Raw genomic sequence first — 19,130 nt, forward strand, 5'->3', positions numbered from 1 at the left:
CATTCAAGCTATTTTAAGGTAATTTTAGTGATCAAAGATGAGTTTTAAGGGGGAAAACAATTACTACAGGGGTACTTTAACCTCTTTGCTCATAAGTAGAGCATGCTCTGTGTTTGCCCTCATGTGAATGGTAGAGTTTAACATACTTCAGGATCTCTGGCTAGTGGCTATACAAAATATACCTCTTGCTGGGCCAGATTTGTTTGTGATCCATCTGTCTGATAGTGGTCAGAGCAAAACCTGTGGCCTGTGGGTGTAGAGGTCATTACAGCTGAACAGTCCCAGCAGGGACAGAAACGGTCCAGAGCCACAGCACCACGTCTGCTCTGTGCCTCAGGTGTACTTCTGCACACTCCACAGCAGATTGGAGCTCTCCGCGGGGCCATTATCAGATAAAACATCTCCCATTACCTCCTAGTAATGCACCCCTGCCATCTGTGCAAGCTAGAGCAAGAAATCATGCCTCTTCCATTTTCTTGACTGTGTTGTCAATTTCATAAATGGGGCCGTTAAAGTGGTGCTTCTTGCCACTGCAAACTACTGCCATAGTTGCGCCGACATCCTCTGAGAGTGAAGGGCTAATGGAAGTTTTGCTTAAACTTCTCTGTCATTAAAGTTAGAACTGTACTTAGAATTTCTGATTTGAGATTAAGTTTTTCATGCCACTGCAAACTGCTCATGCAGTGGGTTTTTTATGCCGTTTAGTTATTGAACATTTCGTAGCATTTGTTAAATATTTCCCATGTGTTTTGACAGTCTGGGCTTGTGTGGTAGATTTTGGCCGCGACAAAACAATTTTTCTTCTTCTGTGGCCCACCCACTCTGCTAAATTGATTTAATGTCTGCTAATGGGCTCAACCACTTCTTCCAAACTCTGTTCTTTTCTGCTGCTCACCACCAGAGTGCAAAGTGCACATTAGATACAGAAACATTTTAATCAATGAACATAATCACACACCTTTAAAGCTACAGAGTTTTACTCTGGGAACTCAGAGAAAATCCAGGTAAATTCCTGTGCCAGGCTAGTCATTCCAACTTAAGCCACCTCACAAGATGATATTTGACTAAATTACATGCATACGCCCGGAGAGTTTTCCCAACTGTAACAAGTGGCGATTAGATTTTAATTTATTGTCACAAATGTTTATTTTTTGTGACTATTTTAGTCAGTCTTAAACCCTGTATTCCAGTCCTACTTTTGTTGTGGTTCCTGTTCACGCAAAAATAAACTGTCCATTTATTTAAATCTTTCTTCTTTAGCATAATAATAATGCTAAGATAATAATAATAAGAAAGAACAGTTTGAGATTATATGTTAGTGACAGTGATGGGCATCAATGATGACAGAATTTTTATTTTAGTGTGAACTAATTAAAAATTGTGTTCACAATTGGTACGTTTGATTGGCTCTGAAACCGAATTCAGCTTTTTCATCGTGTGATTATTTTGTGTGCCGTGATGATAGTTTTTCACTTTGCGTTGAACTATTTCTTTAAAATTGTGTTTAACCTTTGTACATTGGAGTTTGAAACCAAAATCAGTTTGTCCCCCTTTCCTTCAGTATGCATTTTTTCCAGATTGAATCATACAGTTCTTTTGTATGCAGTCATGTTTCAATGACAGCTTTCGCACTAATCAAACTAACCGAAAGTTATTGTTGGTTGAAAATAGGTCCGCACCAAAACCAGAGACACAGCGGCTGATTTCTTGAGAAGCATAAATCAATACTGGACATTAGTGGTGTGCCATATCATACCATCCATGATAACACCGGTATACATTTTTACATGGTAAAAAAAGTGTCATATTGCAATTTTAATGATATAGCGACACAATGACGTATGGCACATTTACGTTCCCTAGCGTGCACAACAACAGCGATTTAGTACCTAAGTAAGTCTACCACTTATAAGGAGGGAAATTCCCCCGCAAACATTGATTCACTTTAGCATGTAGATTGTATGAGTAGCCTAAATCAATCCACATAGATTATAAAATCATTTTAAAACTTTCTCCCAGACGCTATTTCGCAAACCGCGTGAGTGTTCAGCGGTGGTGCGTCTCTCTCTCTCTCTCTCTCTCTCTCTCTCTCTCTCTCTCTCTCTCTCTCTCTCTCTCTCTCTCTCTCTCTCTCTCTCTCTCTCTCTCTCTCTCTCTCTCTCTCAAAATGGGTTGCACAAGGCAAGCGTCGATACTACACTCTCGCGTTTAGGAGTCGGGACATGACGGAATTGTCACTTGCCAGCATTGCATTGTAACTAAAGTTTATCATTTTCACATCTTTTTAAGTCTTATCAGTTTAAACATTAAGCAATTCTATCTATCTATCTAAAAAACTATCTATTACTCGCGCACTCTCAGAGAGATGTTTACTCTGCATACATAGCCTACATACAGTGAAGCCGACTCACAAACAGCTCGCGAGTAACAAAAGTTCTTTTTTGAGGATTATATCGCTTTAACAGGAAAAAAGCACGCAAAATTGTGTCAAAATTACGGTCTTGGTTAGTATACTCGTAAACACAGTCGGTCATGTCTTAAATAAGCATAAAACGCACATGACAGTGTGACTGACAGTATAATGAAAACAGTAATGGATCCGTGCACTAGCTCTAAAAGTGACAGCAGCCATATGTGTCTGTCATTAATGTTGTCGTCAAAACAACAAAAGATAGCTTTAATTGTAAGGAATCAGAACTAATATAGCCCATGTATTTGATTTAGTCAGGACTCAAGACTAAAAGACTATCAATGTTATATTACATTTGATTACCTTATTCAATTTCTGTAGTATTTCTGAATACTAGTGTTAGACATACCCAAAAAGTTTTCTCTTTATTCCTCTTTATTTGTATCTATTATTATTGTGTATAAAATTTTGCTACTTTTTTCAATTTAATTCAAAGATTGAAATCAAGCTTCCTTGTTTTGTGTAAACTCTTAACAACAAAATGAGTGAGCAAACATTTAGGCCCAGGTGAGATAAATGTAATTAAAAAAAAAGGTCTATTTTTTTTATTCTATATCGTCATAAATATCATTATCGCAAATATTCTTGAAATATCGTGATGTAATTTTGAGGCTATATCGCCCACCCCTACCATAGATGCAAATAATGTGCCAGAAGTTACTCTTTGCCAAATTCTTGCTTGTCATTGAAGGTGTGTAGACCTTGACATGCACTCATGCACTCAGCCACGCTTATCTTGAACCGGTTTAAGGTGTCAACCACAAAAAAAATGTGTTATGCATTACATTTTGTTTTGTTTCATTCTGCCGTCCTGAAGCAATGAAGGCTCTCTGATGATTTGCATCACTGTTTTAATGAATGAAACAATCAGTTGAAAAGGCTGATGACATTGTCACCCTCTTCCCTGTAGATATCTGGAGTCTAGGGGTCATCCTCTTCATGCTAGTGTGTGGTCAGCCCCCCTTCCAGGAGGCCAACGACAGCGAGACCCTCACTATGATCATGGATTGCAAATACACTGTACCTGCCCACGTCTCCAACGCCTGCAAAGAGTAAGTCACTGCCTTAACCTCTTTCTCAGACCCAGTCGGATCATCTCTGGCATTTCCTGCATCTTGAATGTTGACGTTTTTTCCCCTAGGCTATTGAGACACAATGGCTTTTTGGAGCATTTCATCGTACATTCATCATCTAGAAAGCCAGACACAGTATTGTTGACATGGATGTTAATAAGCTACCTCAGACAGACTTGGAATGACCTTCCCAGAATCGAAATATCTGTCTTGCTTGACTTTTTTTTCTCCTTCTGTGACTAGTTTGAAAAGGTCTTATGTGGAGCTGTCACGATTATATGAGTTTTGGCAGTTATTAATTGTCATACAAATAATTGCAATTAATAATTTAATTCAAGGGTAGCATCACTACTCCAAAAGTGGTGGGGCCAAATTGTATACTTTTAGGGTGTATAATGGGGATTATGTATTTTGGGTTGTGTAATGGGGATTATGATCTTCATTTTTATAAGATACCATTGTCAAAGATGCCCTTTAAAGCTAAACGCAGACTTTTATGGTTGCAAGCCATTAAATGGATTGGACTGATGAATAAAGCATGAATTTGATGTAAACAATAGATCTACATAATATTCACATACGCAGTTAATAGAGGGAATAATCTATTAGCCCTACAGTTATGACAGCATGAATTAATATTTAAACCTATAGCATTTTACATGGACTAGAAAGTAGTTGTAGTAGTAGCAGCATTAGGTCTAGTGTTTTATCCTGAAAAATAGTTTATAACCTTCTAACCCAGAAATGCAAGTGCTTGTGGACACCACAAGTATATACATAGTTGTATGACATGTTTATAATAGCAAACGTGTCCTTGACACTGGCTAGGCAGATCCTTGGTCCATTATAAAAAATTAAAATAACAAATATTAGTATTCAGTGTCCTGGACAGTGGTGTGCCGTCAGGGCCAGCAAGGCCTTCTCTGCTGGCCTAAACACTATCAGAATCACTGACTAGCACTTTAATCTATTTTTTCGATGAATGATTATTAAATTATTCCCAATAGTCCATTCTCTTAATCTCAGTTTTTTTCTTGGTTCCGCTGCTTCCAGTATTGTATATTTATTTTAGCGCTTTTATCCAATTATATTTGACCTATCATCTGTTGCAAGGGTAAAATAAATTTGCCTTGAGGCCTTTAGCATCAATAGTGTGGGCGCCTGTAGCTTAAAATTAATGAAAATGAAACTGTTGTTTTAACCAATCAGATAATCAGTCAGATTTAATCATCCAATCAGATTTCGATTTGACTGCACCGGGGCCATCTCGCAGGCGTACAGCAACGTCGGCATTTTCACGTCCTTTGATTGGGTGGTCAGAGCGCGTACTATTACTGGTAGTCAGAGACTGAGCTAGCTAACCGCATCTGTAGCGAACTGCATAAACTAAAATACATTCCTGTAGATTTAATAGTTTTTCAACCCACAAATTAATGTTTCTTTCCCTCCTCGACCCCCAGCAGGTTCAATACTACTGGAAAAAATCCCTTATTATCCAGCTTAACGCAGAGTCACGGAAATCTATTCGATCTGTCTGGGGAAAAACAGAACTGACTGTAATGTATGCCACGAATGATTTTGAAGGCAAAAGTCCCGCTGATCTCATTGATTTCCTTCAAAACTCTGTGTGAGAGCATGGGTCAGCTGTGTCCACTGCTTCTGTCGAGCAAACACTATCAGCCCTACCACTCTCAACACTCTAAGCGAACTAAAACTTATGCCAGAAATACGACGGGACAGACTCGACTTTCAACATTAGCCTCGATGGCGATAGAAAAGGTTGTTGGGATTGAAATGCACAAGGAACCTGTACACCAGAGTAATTGAAGTCTTTTTTTAGGAAAGAAATTAGGATGGATTTTGTCTAAAACATAATCAGTAGTTTTGGTGAGTATAGGCTAATGCTTTTCTTGCCCCCGTTTTTTTCCGTGGTGAATAGGATTTTCTTCTGAATCTTTCTTGTAAATGTATGATCTAATGTTTTTTTTTTCAAACATTCAATAATAAAGGCCGTCTGAATTGAAGCAATTCGTTCATGTAAGAAAAATACCCATATTTAAAACTTTATCGACTAAAATAACTGACGCAGACGGCAGTACGCAAGTCGACTTACGCCAAAAAAGTATACTTCGAACTTGACACAAAACGCATTGACGAATGCTGTTGCCCAGCCCTGTTTGTTTGAACCACGAGAGGCGTCAAAGCTAACGTTACTCCTACATCCTACGTCATTGATCGTCAAGGGTTACACTTTTGGCGCAAGTCGACTTGCGTACGGCCGTCTGCCGGAAGCTAGTTCTTTTAGTCGATGAAGTTTTAAATATGGATATTTTACTTCAGACGACCTTTATTATCCCCCACAGAGCCATTTTGAAAAATATACCCATTGACTCCCATTGTAAGGCTTGAAAGAGCCAGGACATTTTTTAATATAAAGAATGTCATTTACACCTAGGATGGCTTCAGGGAGAGTAAATCATGGGCTAATTTTCATTTTTGGGTGTCAGGGTGCTTGTGATTGGTTTACCGGAGTCAGAGTTTGCGTTGTGATGATAGGCTGTTGCAGCCAGACTGATTGTATTGAGTCAAACAGCACGGTTATGTAACTGATAAGCTCCGGGCATCTTTACAGAAGCCAGAACTAACCTTTCTCATTCACTCACCATATTTCCCCCCCTCCACTTCAAACTGTGTCGTTTAGCTAACACTTCTAGCTATCTGTTGCGGTCTGTCCTCAGGAACTTGCTTGTCAGGCAAGTGTTTTTTTTGTTTTTTTTTCAATTCTTTGTCCGGCTTTGTGAGCACACATGTTTAGTGTTAACATCTTTCAGAACTACTGCCAACAGCTAAAATTAGACTGTGCTTATATCATAGCTTAAATGGAAAGTCTGTTCACAGAGAAACAGCGCAGAACACACACATGCATATTTCCAGCTGGTGGACACACGCTAAAATCTGATCCAAAATAGTTTGTGTGATTTTACATGCCCTGCCACTGTTTGAGCAGAAATTTATCTTGGAATATCTTTTGAACAGTCTCTCCAGCTGTAACTGTTTTTGTTTTGCAATATATGCAAATTAATGTACACGACATATGGTGATTAACTGCAATTAATTGCGTGTATTAGTATTTGCTCCCAAATTATAATCAATACAAATTTGATGTCTTAATTATTAAAAGATTGTTCAAAGACATTGCACTGTGTAACACCAAACCATTGAAAAAAAACATTGCAAAATTTGGCTTTAGATATTGATTTTTTATATTTTTTGTTTTATGTTTATGTAATATATATATATATATATATATATATATATATATATATATATATATATATATATATATATATATAGCTATATACAGTTGTAATCTCAATTTTTCAACCCACATTGTAAATCTTTTTTTTTTGCCAAAATGTACAGACTTTTAGCTGATTGCAATGAACAAATCAAGCAAAAGTAATTGAAATAGCTCAACACAACAGATGTTTCAAGTGGTTTCCCCAAATTCAACTGAAAATGCAACTTTTAATGACTTCTGCAGTCTCAAAATTATTCAACTCCTTCATTGCAATCATCTTTAGTACTACTCAGTAGAAGACCCTTTGGCTGTTATGACCTGCTGCAAACGAGATGTATAACCAGACACAAGCTTCTGGCAGATTCTGAGGAATCTTAGCCCATTCCTCATGAGCAATAACCTCCAGTTCAGTAATATTCTTCGGTTTGCGTGCTGCAACCACCACCTTCAAATCCCACCAGAGATTTTCTATGGGGTTTAAGTCAGGTGACTGTGATGCCACTGCAGAATCTTCCAGGACTTCTTCTGCAACCAAGCCGTGGTGGAATTTGAGGTATGCTTGGGATCGTTGTCCTGTTGGAAGGTTCAATGATGCCCAAGCTTCAGTTTCCTCACTGACGGCATGACGTTTTCTCATGGATTTCCTGATACTTCAGTGAATCTATCTTGCCTTACACACGCTGCAGGTTTCTAGTGCCAGAGGATGCAAAGCAGCCCCAGAGCATCACCACCTTGCTTAACTCTAGACAGTGTTCTTTTCATCAGATGATTCTTCTTCCTCCAGACATACTGCTGATCCGTAGAGCTGAAAAGTTCCAGTTTTGTTTCATCGCTGTACTAGTCTTTTCAAAATTACATTGGTACTGACGTCGGGATTTTTGACAACACTAGTGGAGCGATGAAACAAAACTGAAAAAATAAAACCTGTTGTCTTCACCGAACGCTTACACAGATACACAGGAGCGTTTGAAAGCAGATCCATCTATCAGTGGATATATTAGGGATCCGCTGATTGATGCATCCTTTCAAATGCTCCCGTGTGTATCTGTGTAAGCGCTCGGTGAAGACAACATGTTATTGAAGTGTTGAACACAATGGCTAATCAGAAACATGTTAAGCATGTAAACGCAATGGCCAACCAGGGGTATTTAAGAATCCATTCAACAGTGTTCAAAATGCTAGAGGGAAATGCTGGTATCGTCAAATTGTTTAAATTTCGGTACCGAAGTCGGTACTTTTGACAACACTACGCTTATTTATATAAATTGGAGCCAACTTTTCTTGTGTTTTTGGGTCAGTAGTGGTGTACGTCTTGGAGTTCTGACATGCATTTTGGTACACGCCTTACTGTGCAGCTGAAACCTCAGTGCCTGTTGCCATCAAGTCTTGCTGCAGGTCTTTTGCTGCCTTCTCAGAAATCTGGTTGCAGCCGTTGATAGCTGCCTTTTCTGGCCCGTCCGTCTAGTGTAACCACTGTTCCTTTAACTTTGAACTTGCAAACTATGCTTCCAACGGTGTCTCTAGGAACATTTAGTGCATTCACTATCTTTTTGTATTCTGTTTCTTGTTTGTGAAGGGCGATGATTTCTTTTCTTAACTTTTTGGACCATTCTTTCGACTTAGCCATATTTCTAACATGCAGTCAAAGTGACAATCAACAAACCTAGCCAGTCCAGATATTTCATGTGTTCTAGCTCAATCAAGTTCTTAGTTGCATCAGGTGTGCTTGAGACAACACCTGTTTTGCAGATTTATGTTGTTGTGAGGGATTCTATTCAGGGGGTTGAATAATTTTGAGACTGCGGAAGTCATTAAAAGTTGCATTTGAATTTGGGGAAATCACTTGAAACATTTGTTGTGTTGAGCTATTTCAATTACTCTTGTTTGATTTGTTCACTGCAATTGTTTAATTTTGCCAATAAACCTGATTTGCAATGGAGGTTGAATAATTTCGATTATAACTATATACTAGGGGCGTGCCGGTTTCAGAATCGGTGATGACGGTTATGCCGCGAGTCAAATGTGACGGTTCGTAACATAACCGTCGTTGTCCGGGGGGAATGCGTTGCAACGTTCGTCTGTTATAGGACAACTTAGTTTGAATAAACGAGCAGACACTCATTAGCTACTTGCTCTACGTTTATTTAAAATTAACAGCAAGACAACTAGAAGTGAATGTGCTTTCCATTAAACTAATCACACACAGTAAACAAATCCTTAACAAAACAAAAAAAAGTTGCAATGAACGTGCTTTGTTTTAAATAAATCACACACAGTAAACAAAACCTTAACAAAAAAAACGTTGCAATGAACTTTGTAATTTAGACGCGCAAACTGGGTGCCGGTGCGGTGAGATGTACATGCTCGGGCAGATTCGGCTTGAAGTCGTTCAACCTCGGATGCGGCGCCACGCGCGCTGTTACAAAAAAAGCCGTGCACATAGGCAAGTGAAATGGGGTCTTGCCGGTTTTGCGCACCCAACGCGTCATTTTTGCTGCGCGCATCTTCGCGCTCTTGCGGACGCGTCGAGTATAAACAAGGCTTTACTCCATGTCAGCGCGCGCTCTGATCGGTAAAGGGGCACAGACCTCTCCCTAATCATCTCCTGCAGCAGCCTCCGAAGCACCACTAACTCCGCCTCCGTTTCCCTCGTAAGCTGATATTAGTATTTAAACATTCTCTATGATAAAAAATGTTTGTAAAAAATATTTTAATAACACGGTTTTGGCGGTTATAGAGTTCTAATGACGGTGTTCAACTATAACCATCGGTCTCAGGGTTATATAGTAACCGGCACACCCCTACTATATACACAATTTATATTGCACTCTCAAGTTTATCAGCCAATTATGTTATTTGCACATCCTTAATCCTTATGCCTTTTGTGCATACTTTTGATATTTTATACAGGATTATTGTTTTCTGTTTATCACAGTCTCTGTTTAAGATAAATTTAAGTACCAAACTCATTCAAACAAGCTTGTGTTATGATAATGCTGCAGACTTCATCCTGTCATTATCACTTTCGGGGTGAACAAAGTGGAAACTGCTGCGGGGTAAGGAAACTTGTTGGGTTTTGACGTCGTTTCTCAGCGGGATGCAATTAAAAGTTTCACACAATGCTCGGTTGGAAACGAACAGTTGGGCCAGTTTAGCACAGAAACAAAACCGGTTTCACCGGTGGTAAATATTTGCGTAAAGAGCAATTGATAAACTCAACTCATTCATACATGCAAACTACTCTTAGAATGAAAGGAATTTAAGGTTTTCTCTTTGTAAAGGTGACAGATTGTGACCTATTACAAATATGTTGAGGTGGTTATTCAAAGCTGCATCAGAATGAATTCAGAGAAACCTAGTTTAGTAACCTACTCATTTCAAACCGCAGCTTTAGAGCTGCACGATTCTGGTAAAATTGAGAATCACTATTTTTTTCAAACAGAGATCACGATTCTCCCACTATTCTGAACAGACAACTCAACAAAATAACATGTAATTAACTAGAGTTCTGACAAAATGTTAATTGACGCAGTCTATTTAAAACGTTTAATTAGTCTGAATGAATTATTTTTACGACTGTTTGAATTAATAATTAAACGAATCACTCCTAAATACTTCACTCGTTTCATTACTGGATGCATCAGCGGTTTTGAACGAATGACGTTGGCAATGGATTTTTAAGACATTAAGACATCACATTTTTTTTTAGCAGTCACTTCTCGCTACCCTGTTGCGTAACGATGTAATCGATACAAGCTTTATTACTTTCAAAAGGTAATCACCAACTTCTTTGATAATATGAATATTTGTAACGCAGAAATAACAAAACTACATGTTGTCGCATCTGGTTAGTACTACATGGTGTTAAAGCATAATACTTATTTGTTTATGCATACGTTGTCAGAAGCAACAACACAACGTAGACCTGTAGAGCCAACATTAGTACATGTTAATAAGGTTAACACAGTAAGCTGTGGAAATGTTCACATGGAGAGCACTGGGCTAATTGGCTGTTGGCATGTGAGCGAACTTTCAGTGGAGATCCAGTCTGGTCCAAAAGTCCACTGAGCTGAATCTCCTTCTTTCAGCAAAGACCACCAAAACAATTTTATGAGTTATTTTGGTGTCCGTGTCAGGATTTTTATTTATTTTTCTAATTTCTTGTATCTTGCGTGATTAATTATTTTTTCTATTATTAACATTTTGAAGTTTTTGCCTTTCATAGTCCTCAAATTCATTTTTGTTATTATTATTCTCTGGAAGTTTAATAAATATGGTAATATTGGATGATAATCATTTAATGTGCAGCTCTCTCGGCATCTTCAAATGCGAACAAGTAATGCATGTAAAAATGTAAGCATTCCATTAGCGGCTGTATTTGTTCATTTTCATTTGTCCCTCAATTAGTTTTCTATTTTAGTCCTGTGCTTTCACACTTCTCATTTTTTTTTTTTCTCCATATTTTTTAGTGTTTGTCATTTTGATTTTCACGGTTGAACTGTATCTGCTGCACAAACATGCTCTCTGTTACAGTGCAGTGTGGTAAATGTAATTTATGGCTTTATCAGCAAACTGTCTCCACTAAAACCAATATTATAGAAACTTATGGTTTTCTCTGTAAGGATTTCCTTCACCTTTCAGCATTATGTTTATACATTCCATTAATAAAAGCATGCTTTTAAGCAAGCTTTTAAGCCCTTTAAATGTCCAGTAGATAAGAATAAACCTTAAAGTTTTTTTTTTCTCCGTTATGTTAGAATACTTCCTTAAACATCCTTGGAAAAAAACAACAACAAAAAAACGTAAGTAAACTTGATATATCGTTACATTTACAACTCCATTTAGCGTCACTAAAGGCACTTTTCCACCGCAGTTTAGTACCGATTCAAAGTGTGTGGGATTATAGACTGATCGTTATACTTGCGCCACCTCTACTGCCGCCCCTCGGCTACCAACGAGAGGAACGTCTTCACCTCGTCTACTGACCATGTACAGCCATTTCTTTTTTCAAGTTCCATGCAAATCAAGTCATTTAAAAAAGTCATGCAAACAAATTATACTGCTGTGGCTGTTACTGACTATTGAAACATAGCGGGTTTGGTGTCTCGTGTTGCAAATCCAATGATGCTGGTAGTGACGATTCACTCTGACCAATCAGTGATCTGCAGTGTTTACACGTCATATTTTAGTATCGGTACGGCTTGCTTGGAACCTCAACTGAGGTGGTACTAAAAAATTACCAGGTAGGCACTGTACACAGTGGAAACCCCACTCCCAAAAGTGAAACCCCGTATCATTCAATGACAAAGCACCATAATGCCTAGAGCTATCATCGTTGTCTAAAACTAACCATCAAAAACCACTAACCATCAAAAAAAAAAAAAAATTCTTGAACTGCTGCAGCATATACACAGAAGGCAATGTAATTAAGTTGTGCAATATGAGACAGGTATGAAGTATGATAAAAGACAATACTAAATTCCAGTTTTGTTCCAGTTATTACCTATTACTAAATAATTTCAGTGAAAATGTGAAAAGTGCAATATGTTGGCTAAATCTTTCCCTGGGCTTCATTCATGACAGTCTTTATCAAAAGGTGCTCCACATCATTTAAAGTTTTTATGATTTTTTTTTAATGCTAGTTCTCAAGGCAACATTTCTAAAATAGCTTAAATATACTAAAAACTACATTTAGTAAAAAAAAAAAAAAATATATATAGTCATATAAAAACAATTAATAAAAATGACGACAACACAGATTACTAAAACTTTAAATTTAAATTGTCATTTTAATTAAACTTGAATGCAAGCAGAAATGATAAAAAATGAAAATCTAATTCAAACTAAATTATTGTATTGGTCTTTAAAAACACTGTTAACGGAAAAAAGGAACCCTGGCCTGTGTGTCAACACAAGGAAAGATTCTTCAGCAACTAGAACTAGTTGCACTATCTGTCATTTTGTCTTAATATCTCCTCTCATCAGGGTGTGCCCTGCTCTACGTCCAACCCTGCGGGGCACTTCTGCAAATTACTCCTGTGACTTTATTTTATTCCTGCTTCTGTGTTTAGTTTGGCTTATGGTGCATAAACTTGCAGTGTTTAAGACTGACATACACGTTCAGGGTGTATTTTGGCCGTAAAAAGAGCCCGCTGTGTGATTTAGCCCTCTCTATACCCCTGTGACTGCTGTCGGTCGTTTACTTTCTAGGCGTTGCAGAATCACAGATGAATTTGATAGGCATTCCAGCACACCATGTGGTTAATACATGTACAAGCAGTGGTTGGCTCATCAACATCACTTTGCTTCCATCTGCCACCATTTTAATGTCAACCATCATTAACATGAATAATTCATCATTATTTGGTCACTTTATTTTACTCTACATTCCTACGTTCTTTAAAGAGAAAGAGGGTTTTGAAATGCACGTGGATCTCATCCATATTCTTGGTGCAACACAACAAGAAAGCATCATTTGTATTGTTCAGCCTACAGCCTACATTTGTGTGCTGGATGTTGTGTCTTCTGTTATTTTACATGCAGTGATATCTGCTGTTATTATCCTCGGAAGCCTCGGGAAGAGCGTAAACATTCCAAACAGATTTCCACAGTTCCTCCTGTGATGGCCTTTCCGCTAGCAGAGATACAGGAGATAAATTTAGACTAAACAATCAAAGTGCCCATTTCTCAGTTGTGGGGAGGGTTAACCTTTACAAATCTCTGCTGAAGTTGAAGTGTTAAGGCCTCGATATGCTCACGGCAAAGTTCTTTTTCGTTCTTTTGCTTAAAAATAAGTTTGAAATATCTTAGGGAAGCTTTTAGATGATTATGTTAGTGCTGCGTGCTCCTCTCAATAACAAAATAAACACATAATGATGACAGCGGTGAGAAAACAGCTGTTAAGAAAGCTTCTGATCATAGCTATATGTTTGTGTTTGTACAAGCTCTCGTTTATTTATAACTTTTTACAATCGATTGCTTTAAAGCAGTGTTTCTCAACTTGCGGGTTGCAAGACCATTTTGAGTCGTGGAGTGTTCAATTTAGTATAATTTTTTATTGGCTATATATGATCAAATTCCTAAAAATATTGTGTCACGGCTTAATGACCATGGAAAATGTGGTTCGTCCCTTAGCCAAACCAGTTGAGAACCACTGCTTTAAAGCAAGCTGCTTTACAGTATTAAACATGGAAATGTAGTGACAGTGTCACTTTCAATAGTGCGGTTCTCCAGTGTGTTCATGTTTTTACTCACGTCTGACCTTGACAGACTGAACTGAAGAAATTATCTGAAGAAGATTTCCATGTCAAAGAAGGCAGAGCCACAGAACACACCTACCTATTTTGTAATCGATATGGTAGCTCAAAGGTGTTAAACAGCCAGAGTAAACTTTTCCAAAAAAATTGCGTTGGCAAGCTGTTTTCAAAGACCTTCAAACGAACTTCGTTTTGGCCAGATTTTGTTCGAAATGCTGTCACCGGTTCGTTCTTTGATTTCTGTGGAAGTATATTGGGGCCTTACATTTGTGCTTTACTTTTATATATCTTTTCCCCCTGAACAGTAGACATTTACTTTTGCGTTGGGCATATAAACCTTCTCATGTGTCCCAAATATGAGATGGCATGTGTGCTGTAAGTAAACTCTAGCGGTCTGCTCCACTGTTTTGGAGCGTTCAGCAGCGATAGAGTGATTATTAGGCTTGAGTAGCAGTCTTATCAGGGTTGCCTGCCATGCTGGAGATCTGTGCAGTGTGTGGAAGTGGTTGCTGACAGCAGTCTGACATCATAGAGAGATAGAGTCAGTCCATGAATCCAATGCTGAGCCCACTGCAGCAAGATGACAAATCACAATGTGACATGTTGACTGGGTTTTGCTTTAAATTTAAGCTTTGATGTACAAATATGGAAGTAAAATAATTTCAAATGTTTTTGAAATAAAAAGCCTGTTGAATTGCACTACTTGGAAAAAAAATAGGCATTGCATTAACCATGCTTGCATTTTAATGCATTGTATTTTTAGGGTTTGCATTTTTATGGGCTGAAATTCAACATGGTTGAATATTTAAGCTGTGAATATTTCAATTAAAAACATTTCAAACACATTTTCATTATTAAAAATTAAATAATCCATATTCACCCTTCATATTTAATTTCCAAAATATTTTTTTGCTGATTGCTCATGTAATGAAGGATGCTGACACATTGTCTATATCATACATTCAAATTAATTGTATTATCATTTTGTGATACATGTACATACAATTTTTTTTAATTTAATTATATGTATTTTTGGTCAGTTTGACCGTTTAGAGGTTGTAAAGTTCTTTATATTTTATGTGATTATTATTATTATTATTATTATTATTTTTATTACTTATTGTTGTCGTTGCTCTGTATTTGTGGTTCTTTGTGTGTTGTGTTTGTTGTTGTCTATCTGTATATTGACAAAGGTATAATTGTATTTTTGGTTATTTTATTATTGTTCTTTGGTGATGGTTGTGATGTATAGTAGGACCCCCTCGAAAACGAGATGGTGCATCTCAAGTGGTTTAACCTAATAAATAAATTTGAACAATGTGCGTCTGTGGACGGAAAAGTCCGCTATGCATCAGGTGTACAAAGTCAATTGCGCTGGGTGCAAGATAGGGCCCTAAATGTTTAAATCTCTTTATTGTTGACATTAAATATAATTGCTATGTTGGCAGCATTTCAAATTCATAAATGAGCATTTTGAACATTTTATTTGATTCCTCCTTCATTTTAACTGTCTTCCGGCTTTGTCAGTGTCTCTCTGATTTCTGTTTTAAGCTCTTTTGTTTGGATTTGGTTTTATCTCCAGGGCTTTTCAGACAGGGTATTTTAAGGAAATCGCGTCAGGCAGATTAATTTAGTCACTGGCTGCTTGCATAATATTCTCACTCTCATTAAACAAGTACCTCTATTTTCACACATTTGATTCACATGTGAAATTCAAGCTATTGAGGTACAGCCCTCCACTTTGACGGCAAGCTACTCAAATGTCTAGCTTTTGTGAAATCTCAATTTGTCTTTAGCTGATAAGAACATATAAAGTAGTAAAATGACCTTCACAGAGAGGCCGCGGACAGTTAGCAACTTGGCATAATTGTCATTACCAGATTGAGACAAGAGTGTAAATCCTCACAGAAAAGGAGTAACTGTATTAGATAAAGCCCTGAAGCATTTTCTTTTTGCAGAAGGAGCTGTTTTCTACTGTGGAGTATAGAAATGGAAAGCTCTTATGTAGCATGTCTAGCATTGTCTATTTCATAGACAAATGTGTTAAAAACAATGACAGGTTAAAAGTATATAGTTGGCTATGAATCTAAGTGGTGTCCTTTTTCCTGGTGACAGATTCTCTTTGGAGGAGGTAGATTGCTTTCTTTGCCATAAGGAACCAGGAATGTGACTGGAAAACTTAAAGGGGAACTTGGCAACTATTTCAATTGAATAAAACTGTTTAGAAATCATTTGGATGGTTTAATAACCTGTTCCGGTGAAAATGCTGACTTTCCCCGCTCCCCCCAGCGTTCGCAGGCGGAAAACCAACCTTGCAACATGGGGACTAACGTCCCGGTAAGTTGGAAATGGGAAGTCTCGTGAGAAGCTAGAACTAGCGATAAATACTTTAAACTTCTTTACGGCAATTCGACATTAACACACTCTCCCCCCTCAATGTGTATGATGTATTACCCACCTCGGTAGACATAGCTCCACACGATAAAGTTGGCCGGCTCCGATAATAACAAATGCACATGAGCAGAGGTAGAAAGGAGGAGGAGGGTGCCGCAAGTGAGTTTTTTTACGATATTGTTGTGAAATATACGCCCCACAGATGTAGGGGGAGCTCGTTGAGAAAACATGCGACAACAAAAGTGAAAATCAGCGAAGAAATAGCTAGAGTTGCCGAATGCCCCTTTAACAGTGGTGTGGCATTAGCAGCACATAATTGAAGATTGGCTTTAGACATTAGTGCATCTTGCACCACTTTACAGCTCACCATTTTTTTACTTGAGTTGTGAATGTGAGTTTTGTCTGTGTTAAATGTCATGCAATAAAAAGACGTAAAAGATGTACCATGGACTTATGGCAAGAAACTTCTGAGTTGTCCTGACGGGCTATGTGCAAGAGCAACAAACACTGTAAGAAGTTAGCGACCCCTAGCGGCAAAAAAACACATATTGTAGCTTTAAGCAACTGTTTGGATACATTCATAGACCGAAAACTAATCATTGTTATACAGCTCAACACAGTTAGTCTTTTTGTTAAAATCTCGATTTCTTGATTTACCACGAGTACCATATTACCATGCCTAATATCGATCTAGCTCACTGCAGTGTCCAACAAGTGTCTCGTATAGTAGCCGCCGAGCGAACGCACTGAGTAGCATTATAACAACTTTCAACACACTCAAATGTATCTAATCTTATATGATAAAACAGCCCTGCGTTACCCCAGATATGCATGACCGGAAGAATAATAAAATAATATGCAGAATAATAAAAGCTCCACTGCTCTCGAGCTGTGTCGTGCTTGTCTCTCATTAGCAATCGCTCCAGCGGCTTTCGTAACGGTAATAAATCTTTAAAACATTACCGGTCATCCATGAATATGACTTCTGCCCGAGTCCCGTCATATTCTCCACTGGCTGTAAAGGGGAAGACAACAACTCCAATGATTCTGTGTAATGAAGGTGTCATCAAGCTGCGCCTTTGTTTTGAATACATGACCTCTAGTGGTGAAAAATTACACAGTGTGCCTTTAAACTGCAAATGCACTTTAGCTTTAAATGTTTCAACCGCATATTAATAAACTCAAGCATCCTTGATGACAGGAATACTGAGAAATCATTTATCCATAGCCTTTGAGATGTCAGGCACAGTGCATAGTTTGTTCTTTTGGGCTTTTTAATGTTGACATTGAAAGGTTACATCTGGACCCCATTACTTTGTCCCACAGCCTTTGATAACTACACTCTTATTATGTTTCACTAATGACAGTTGTTGTTGCCAGAATGCCCAATGACTAGTTATTTCTAAACCTTGGAGAGGAAACGTCGTCATGACAGCTTGCAGTCTCGTCCACGATCATATTGGGATGGAGAAATTGTGGCTTTAATCACTTAGGTTCTGTTCAAAAAGAGCCCTGTTGTTCTGAATCCCATCTTTGGCATTATAATGGCAATTTTAGATGTTAAGTTGGTTGATAAGAGCCTGGCAGCATAATCAAGTTGAGACGAACAGGCAGATTTTCTCACCAGTTCTCATATCTATTTATTCTCTCTCTGCCTTCACAAATTTCTACCGTGCAGATAATGACTAGACTGGCTGTTGACTGGCTGCTTCTGCAGCTCAGTGGTGCTGATTTTCAGACTGCCGCTGTAAGCCTGCTGAATCTCCTCGGCTCTTTCATGGTGGTTGGGCTGTAATTTTGCCACGTACGTGTGCTGAATGCTGATGCGCCCTGGTCGAACTTTGCCTCAGAGGCTACTCACAACAACAGCAACAAAAGTCATTTTCAGTCAGCTAATACAAATGTTATTGGCTTCTCTTGAGTTAATGATAGAAAGGCCCTCTGTGGCAGCTACATCTTAAGTATGTTCCCTATTCGCTTTCAGTGTAAATAACCAGGTAAGATGCCTAGCTAAACTTTCAGCGAGTTAGAGTTTTGACCATTGAAACGAGAACTTAATAGTGACATGAATATTATGGAGCATTTTCCCCCAAATTAATATTTGGACTAGCCCTGAACTAATCCTGTGTTTCCAGCAAAGAATGACAGAGTCCTGGGTTAAGGCTTGAACAGTGTCTAGAATTAGACTCACATGTTCAAGAAACTTTTGATGTCCATCCTCATTTTCTCTTTCTGCTCTTCACAGCCTGATAAACCGAATGCTTCAAAGGGATCCGAAGAGGCGAGCATCACTGGAGGAGATTGAGAGCCACGCGTGGCTTCAAGGGGTGGACCCATCTCCAGCTACCAAATTCAACACTCCACTGGTGTCTCACAAGAATCTTTCAGAAGAGGAACACAACGGCATCATCCAACGGATGGTGCTGGGAGACATCGCCGATAGAGAAGCCATCATTGAGTAAGGCTTGTTGTAGGCTTGTGACACATATTTTAAGAAGCTGAGATGTACATCATTTTCCACATTAGTGTATCTCTGTTGTTCTTATATTTTTTTCTTAAGCAGGACTGTCTTGAAATCAAAGACTGCGGTAGAAAGAGTGTCCAGGTTTATGTGTGGTCACCTTAAAGAATTTGGT

General features: G+C 38.3%; 1 protein-coding gene across 2 annotated transcripts in view; it reads left to right on the top strand.

Moving 5' to 3' along the window:
- The window catches only part of snrka (SNF related kinase a), a 66,828-nt gene that overhangs the window by 40,085 nt on the left and 7,613 nt on the right, over nt 1–19,130 (top strand). For both annotated transcript variants that reach the window (XM_077207831.1, XM_077207822.1), the window contains exons 3-4: nt 3,381–3,522; nt 18,740–18,952. In XM_077207831.1, the coding sequence (XP_077063946.1) occupies nt 3,381–3,522; nt 18,740–18,952 (355 nt within the window). The remainder of the gene's footprint in view (nt 1–3,380; nt 3,523–18,739; nt 18,953–19,130) is intronic.

The sequence above is a fragment of the Siphateles boraxobius genome, unplaced genomic scaffold (genome assembly GCF_051911475.1).
Source record: "Siphateles boraxobius isolate OS27281-9 unplaced genomic scaffold, OSU_SipBor_1 12, whole genome shotgun sequence".
Lineage (NCBI taxonomy): Eukaryota > Metazoa > Chordata > Actinopteri > Cypriniformes > Leuciscidae > Siphateles > Siphateles boraxobius.